The 7,912-nt window shown below is 34.2% G+C and overlaps 1 protein-coding gene across 1 annotated transcript in view; it reads left to right on the top strand.

The window, feature by feature from the left end:
* plxdc2 (plexin domain containing 2) overlaps positions 1-7,912 on the top strand; it is a gene marked incomplete in the record, with an annotated part of 135,664 nt that overhangs the window by 82,186 nt on the left and 45,566 nt on the right. Inside the window, 1 exon segment of the mRNA XM_024279999.2 lies at positions 6,117-6,263. Coding sequence (XP_024135767.1) covers positions 6,117-6,263 — 147 coding nt within the window.

Here is a 7,912-nt window from a genome sequence, read left to right as displayed (position 1 = left end):
GTTTAAACACAGACTGACTGACGCCCTGAACGTCTGCTGTTGCTGCAGAGACGCTCCGGATCATTAAATCTGATTCAATAGCATCTATTCTCACAGTCTCTTCAGGTCACTGTAACAAAGGTCAGGAACAACTGTGGGAACAAGTCAAGGTCACTGAATTCACGGCAGGTCACGTTTATCGATTATAGCAGCGTTGTAGCTGTCAGTAAAGGCTTATAGTAATGTATTTTGTGAACATTTAAATTGGTTTCCCTGATTTTAGTCTCTTGTAGTGCAGAAACTCAGTTAATGATATTTGGATGAAAGCATTTAAAATGTAGTATTAGCTATTGCTACCACAGTTAGTCAACTAATCAACTATTAAAATAGTCGACGAATAATTTAATAGTCGATTAGTAGTTAATTTATATTATAGAGTGTAGTAAAGTTGACAGTTGTAATGGTTTTATGCTAGCTTTATGGACTGTTTTGGTATTTATTAAGGTTTTTTAGACTATTTTGGAGTTTAGCTAATATTTCAACTACATGCTAGCTGTTTCGGCTAATTTAGGATTTTTTTGTTTGTTTTGTTTTTAGGCTCTTTAGTTAATTTTTCATCTACATGCTAGCTATTTTAGCTAATTTCGACTTATTTTGTTTTTTAGGCTAATTTGGAGTTTAGCTAATATTTTAGCTACATGCTAGCTGTTTTGGCTAATTTAGGATTTGTTTTAGTTTTTAGGTTATTTTGGAGTTTAGCTAATATTTCAGCTATATGCTAGCTGTTTTGGCTAACTTCTAATTTTTTTCATTTTTTTTAGGCTAATTTTGAGTTCAGCTAATATTTGCTAATTTTGGCTAAGTTAGACTTTTTTTTATTTTTTAGGCTAATTTAGCATTTAACTAATATTTCAACTTCAATGTTTTAGCTATCAATTTCAGCATCTTCAGCTATCAGCACTAGCATCTTCAGTTGCCAAATTCAGCTTATAGCATTCACACTAGCATTAATCACAGGTAATGCTATATATCTAGTGTTTAGTTAGTTTTAAGCTAATAATGGTTCAAACTTGTGCTTTACATCCACTTTGCGCATGACCCGATCTGTCGACTAATCAGAAAAAATAATGAGTGAGTAGTCGACTATTAAATAATCGTTTGTGGCAGCACTTGTATTAACAGTATTTCCTAAATATATTTTATTTATTTCCTGCATTTTAATAGAGTTTCTTTAGATATTTGTGGCAGAAATATTCAGTCAGCAGAACTCCTTCACCGTCACATGTTTAGGTGGTTTTTCATCACACGCTTTCCTCCCCCTCATGAATGTCAGCACTTATCCAGGCTGAGAAATCATCCCGACTACCAAGCAGCCTGCATATGAAGCCCTGACCTGCAGTCGGTTCTATTTGTTTTTGATACATTTTCCTCCTTTGCAGCCCTTGCAAGATCATTCACCTGGAACATCCAGAGATGTTTATCCAAAAAGCAGCACAACAAAATAAACCTTTTTGAGGCTGCGCGAACATTTTATTGTATTATCTCGCTTTTTTTGCACACTAAAACAATAAAAGAAAGAATTAAATACATTTTGACAACTTTGATAAAAGCATTTGGAATTTTTTCTACAATAACTTATATTTTAGTGCAAGATGAACATCTAACATTCTTACTGTTATGGAATACTTGTGACAACGATGCATTTTTGAAGAACATACCAAGCAATAGATTAAAAAAAGAAGTTATTCATGATTTCCAAGAAGCCAAAAACTACCAGCCACAATGACTGTGAACTTCATAATACACTGCAGAGGTAATGTGTTTCACATCTCAGTAAAGAGATTCTTGGAAAATAATAAAGTGCTCTGCTAAAAAAAAAAAAAAAAAAAGCATGCATTTGCTCTAACATTATTAGATCTTTAGCCTTTATACCCTCATATCCTGTCACTACAGCTTTGCTTTATTAATACATGAAATGTGTGCTGCTGCATGAACTTAAAGAGTTGAACACTGAATTTATTTTTGTTCTGAAAAACAAAGTTTTTAAGTAAATTACATTTTTTTAAACAATTTTTGACTTTAGAAAATCACTTTAATGTTACTCCATATTTTCCTGCTCTGACAAAAATAATTAGAAACAGGCATTTCTCATTTATATACTTTCTGTTATACTAAACGTTGACATTTTGTTTTTTTGGGGTTTGACTTCAGTGGGCTTCTTTAACTTATTCACATGCATAGTACTCCTGAAATTACATGAATACTTGTGTTTTTCAGTAAATCAAAAACTTTATTTAAATAGTATGCTTAAACGGGAGCCAGTATTCCCCATTGAAGCTTGTGTGTTCTTTAAATTAAGGGGGAAATTCAGTTTTAAATTGTAAAAATACTAAAGAACTCCAAACACTCCAAGAAAAACAAAAAAAAATGAACAGGAGGAGCACACAGATGACAGAAGCAGGAGTGAAGCAGACGACTGATGATGTGGAGAGTGAGGTAATGACAGAACGAGGTGCAGGTGTGTTCGTTAGCATGGACCAGGTGTGAGCGATCGACAGGAAGTAGAGCAAAACAGGAGCTCAAAAACGAAAAAATAATCTGAAAAACAACAAAAAAGCAGCTTTTTCCATTAAATAGTAAAAATGCCACCACCACATAAAGCAAAATAAAATACAGCAGCACATATTTCAAGAGTTTGAACATAAAATACAGTGAAAGTCTCTGATTCCACTTCTCAACTCAGAGATGAGGAAAAAGTCCTTCAGATTTTTATCCAAAACGAATCAGGATTCTAATATTTCTGCACCAATAAGTCCGTTATGGTTAATTTTTAATGTAAAAAAAACATTTTTCCTGCTAAACTCTTTCTTGTTGTTGCTGTGATTTAGAAATAACACTAATATATAAAACTCAATACATTTATAATATAATGTTTTTTTAGTTTTAGCCCACAAAATTCTGTTATAAAAGTCTCCAAAGTTACTTTCACTGAGTCTAAACTGAAGTAAGAAATGACTCTTCCCTCTTTGAACTGCTAATAAAAGATCGGGGTCTTTTTAAAAAAATAGATTGGGGTCTTGGTATCATGCAATATTGATGCAATGCACTTCTTCTGCCCCAGACAGAGGAAGTGGGAGGGAATCTGAAATGGATTTTCTGCTCCGGATAAGTAATATTTTTGCTTTAAAACGATACCAAGAAAAACAATGTATCTTTATCTTCATTGAAATGCAGCATGTCAGTTTATAAAAGACACAGCTGAAAGGATTTCCTGAATTCGTTTTTCAGTGATTACTTCCAAGGAGAATAATAACAGGATATAAATATAAGATTAGGTATTAATTATTAAAAATAATATAAATTTTGAAACACTAGATTGGTGTTAGGATTGACAAAAAAGCAAATAAATGTAATTGACTTTAAGATAAATTAATAAAAACATAATAGGAGTGGAATTAAAAATATGTACTTATCCCCATGTCTTTTTAAGCAAATACAGTAATCAAACTCTATATGACAAGAAATATTTTTAAAAGATTTGGTATGACTTTAACTGAAATGAAAATGTTACTTTTTATGATAAATTATAATGTCATCTATCCATGTAGGTGAGTCTGTGCAAATACATTTCTTTGTTTTGTTTTATTTTCTTTTTTTTCAATCAATTAATTGTTTTTGATGTATCTTTATGTTATAGTTTGTCTTTTTTTGCTTTCCAATTCCAGATTTACTACAAACAGAAATAAGTTCTTGAACAAGCTGACACTATTTTTGGTGTTAACCATGGTGTGTACACACTTGAAGGGATCCCAGTGGACTTAAAATTATGATTATCCTGATTTTAGCCAAAATCCAACAACTCGTGTCGTTTTCTTGGACATAGTATCTGCAGAGCGGCAGTAGTTCATTAGAAATTCACCAAGACACACAAGAAAATCCGGTCAGTTTTCAATATACAACCAATTTTTTTTACAATAAAATACTTTAGAATTTAGATAGACTGAAGAGATTAAAATAAACACACAAATAGAACACACAGTAAACAAACAAACACACAAACACTGAGACATACACATAGATCAACGTAGTAGGGGATGTGTATATACAGTATATATATATGTATATATATACATATATATATATTAGAGCTGTCAGGCGATTAAATTTTTTAATCGCGATTAATCGCACTGTCCTGAGTTAACTCGCGATTAATCGCAAAATAATATGTGGCCTTTTTTAAGGAAAAAATGTGTGCTTCGTGGAATTTAGGAGTTCTACATTAATTATGAAAACATAAATGGCAAAATTAATAGTTTTCATCTGAAATACTTTATTTTGTAACATTGTATTGAGATAAACTTTCTTAACAATAAAAGGCTGTAACATAAAATGCCTAACTAAAGCCCAAGTGCAAGTGAAGGGCATTTTAAATTCAAAACTTCAATCAACGTTCAGTAAAATAAAATAAAAAACATCAAAACTAAAATTTCCATAACACTTTCATGTTCATTTTTTGTCAGGACCAAATCTTTTCCTCCTCTGCTGAACTGCAGTAATAAATGAAATAGAGATTTATCATTTCCAATTAACTTTTGTTTTTTAAAACATTAAAGACTGAGAAAAGCGGGATACACTGTGGATAGTTTGACAGTCTGTTACTGCCGCCGTGTTCTCTGGCTGCAGCTCGATGCAGCGACGTGTCTAGCGGAGCTCACGCCATGAATATGCCGGCAGACAGACCGCTATGCTATGGCAAGCCAAAGGGGTCAATAATCACCAGGAAAACCCCCGTAAAAAACAGCGTTTTTGCCACGAAAAACGCAGTTTTTAACACACGTTTTAAAAGTAGCACGTAAAAAGCGGCGTTTTATTGTGTAAAAACCGCACGTCGAAAGCGGCGTTTTATTGTGTGCAAACCGTGCGTTCAAACCGGCGTTCTAGTGCTGTCAAAATCGCGCGTCAAAAGCGGCGTTTTAGCGTGTGCAAACTGCACGTTTAAAGCGGCGTTCTAGTCCCGTCAAAACCGCGCGTCGAAAGCGGCGTTCCAGTCGCGTCAAAACCGCGCGTCAAAATGTCACTACCTGGGCCATAGCCTAGAGGTAATGTCACTGGCCTGTGATTCAGAATGACCGAGTTCGAATTCAGCTCATGACCTTTCCTAAACTGCTATTTCCTTTTGCTGGCACACAGCAATATTAGGATTTTGATCATAGTCACTGCTTCTTTTTTGCTCCTTTGCTTTTTACAGATGCATTTTTTGACCGATAAACTGTAAAATATATAACAGCAGGCTTTCTTTGTCTCTATTACTATCTGTTTTGAGGTTTTCTTATTTAAGTCCATGGCTTGTTTTTCACTGTTTCCTCTTTTGCTAATTAAAAAAAAAATCTTTAAGCTTTCTCTTTATTTTGAAAGTCTCTATTTTTCTTGTAAGAGAAGAAGAGAACTGTCCATTATGGCTTTATTTTCCCGATTTAGTCTGCAGGATGTGCTGATCAAGACTTCTGACATTTGTTAAAATCTACACGTGAATTAGTGAAACTACCTACGTAGATGACTGAACTACTTAAAGAAGCTTGTGAAATTTAAATCCTCCACATCTCAGCTTTTCAGGGTTCAACTATGAAAATTCCTGAGACAGAACAAACTAAAAGATTATTCCTCAGTTGGGTATTTTTCGTGACCTTTTGACAACTGTGAGGCAGCAGCTCTGAGCATCGCCGCCCACATATCAAAGAACCCACAAAGCTGTGTGAGTTCTTATTAGACAGATCACAGTCAGAAGCAATATAACCCCCCCTCCCTACTCCCCATGCAGCAAAACATTCACTTTAATCGTGTTTTAGATAAAAGACGCAGCTGTAAGGTATCGTTACACCCAAAGGGGAAGAAATAACACCAGCATTCTTTCTATTTTTGCACAGGAAACAATAAAAACGGGTCCGTCTCACATAAAAGTCCATGTTTTATGTCATAAAAGCCTGACTTTGCAGTCTGAGAGGAGTCTATTAATTATGTTAGCAGACATTATAAGGCCGGCTTAAGCTGAATATTAAAAGATGCAAAAAAAAGAAGGACGCTTTGATTAAAAATGAAAGTTAAAGCTCTACATCCTGACTGTCACATTATTTCTTCAGGAGGACATGGATCACAACTACTACACATCAAAAACCTACAACCCCTCCGATCCCATGAGCAAAGACTTGTGGGTAAATATCGACCAGATGGAGAAGGACAAAGTGAAGATCCACGGGATTCTGTCCAACACGCACAGGCAGGCTGCGGTAAGTCAGGAGATTCCACTGAAAATGAAATTTTAAAATTATACATTTTAAGCAAATGTCATGTTAAATCACTAGAGATGATTGAGATGTTACACGACAAACAAAGACATTGTATTTAGCTCCTGGTATTAAAATTAGTAGAAGTTCTTGTTCTCAAAATCTCAAGTTGCCAAATGAATTCTTCAAATAGCACCAGCACCTTAAAAACTCTTTTATTTTGCATGCATTAATCCTATTCTTTGCATTTATAGACATAAATCTGTAGAAGTTTAAGTAAGGGATTATGCCCTATGAAGTGTGTATTATGACAAATTAATGGACGTGATACTTCACCCGGAATGTACGTCAATGTACAGATACGAAACATTTCTATTACCCAGCCAAGTCCCAAAAGGACTAATCCAGACCAAAAATATCAAATAAATAAAAAATAGGAATACAAATGTATATAATCTCATGATTAGAGATAATCTGCCAAATATAAACATACTTCTATTAAAACATGCTTTATACCTTTTATAATTCCTCTCAGCTTGTTCACAACTCTAAAGTAATGTTCTAAAACACAAGTGTAACTAAAATGCCTCTTTTTGATTTTAATCTCTTTAAAAAATAACCTATTTTTTCCCCCTGTGCATTGTTACTTTCAAAGCTTCCCCCTTTTTTCCCAGCAGTGGCAGGTGACCCATGAGAACTGCATACTGATTAAGTCAGCAGCAGCAGACCAGAGAAAAAGGGCAAAAAAAAATGGAGGAAGTAGCTGGTGTGAACAGTAGCAGTTGAGGAGCAGAATACACAACCACATTGTGTATTCTGCTCCTCAACCAGCAGTCTGGTAATGATGGACTGAGGCGTGCAATCTAAGAAAAGCTTTTCCATTCCAGTGGCTCAGAACATCCTACTTTTTAACCAAACAGTACAGGTCTGTCTACATATTCTAAATTTAAGAGAGATCCAAACTCGTAAAGACCCACTCCGATCATTTTTTGATCTATTGTAAAAGAGTTATAATTGTAATTATCACATTTTTAAGCAAAATTTAAAAACCTATGTTTCTTTCTTGGACATAGTTTCTGCAGAGCAGCTGAAGTTCATCAGAAATTCAACTCTAAATTGACTCTTGGCACAGAGTAAGCAACATATCCCATCATCCTGTCGCTTACATTCTCCTGCTAGCTTATAGCCCCTCATGAGTTATATAGGCTAGCATGGCTAGCTTGTTGCATATGCAAAGTTGGACGCCATATTGGAAAGGGCCAAAAACCGGCTCACTGTTGTGCTGCAATTGTACAAACAGAGCTGGAAAAACAAGAATGTGACTTTTCACAAGAAATTAATATTGTCAGCTAGGAAAATCTTAATGCTATTTTTTGTCCTAATCAGCACAATTTGAGTCAAAAATATTCCAAAATGCAATTTTAATTTACATTTTCTTGAAATATGTCCTCAAATCTTACAATAATATGTCTGTTTTATTTTATTTTACTGATTTTTTATTGTTTCACAAGCTCCTTGTGCAACAATAAAAGGATTCTGATTCTGAAAACACCAAAAAATACATTTTTCATTGGAGTGGTTCTTTAACAATTCTGTTGAAGATTTCCAAAATTAATAGCAAATTTATTTTTTTTTTGTTTCTAGTCTTATAA

Source organism: Oryzias melastigma, linkage group LG20 (assembly GCF_002922805.2).
Source record: "Oryzias melastigma strain HK-1 linkage group LG20, ASM292280v2, whole genome shotgun sequence".
NCBI lineage: Eukaryota > Metazoa > Chordata > Actinopteri > Beloniformes > Adrianichthyidae > Oryzias > Oryzias melastigma.
The sequence above is the reverse complement of the archived record's forward strand: the minus strand, read 5'-3'. Positions and strand labels throughout refer to the sequence as shown.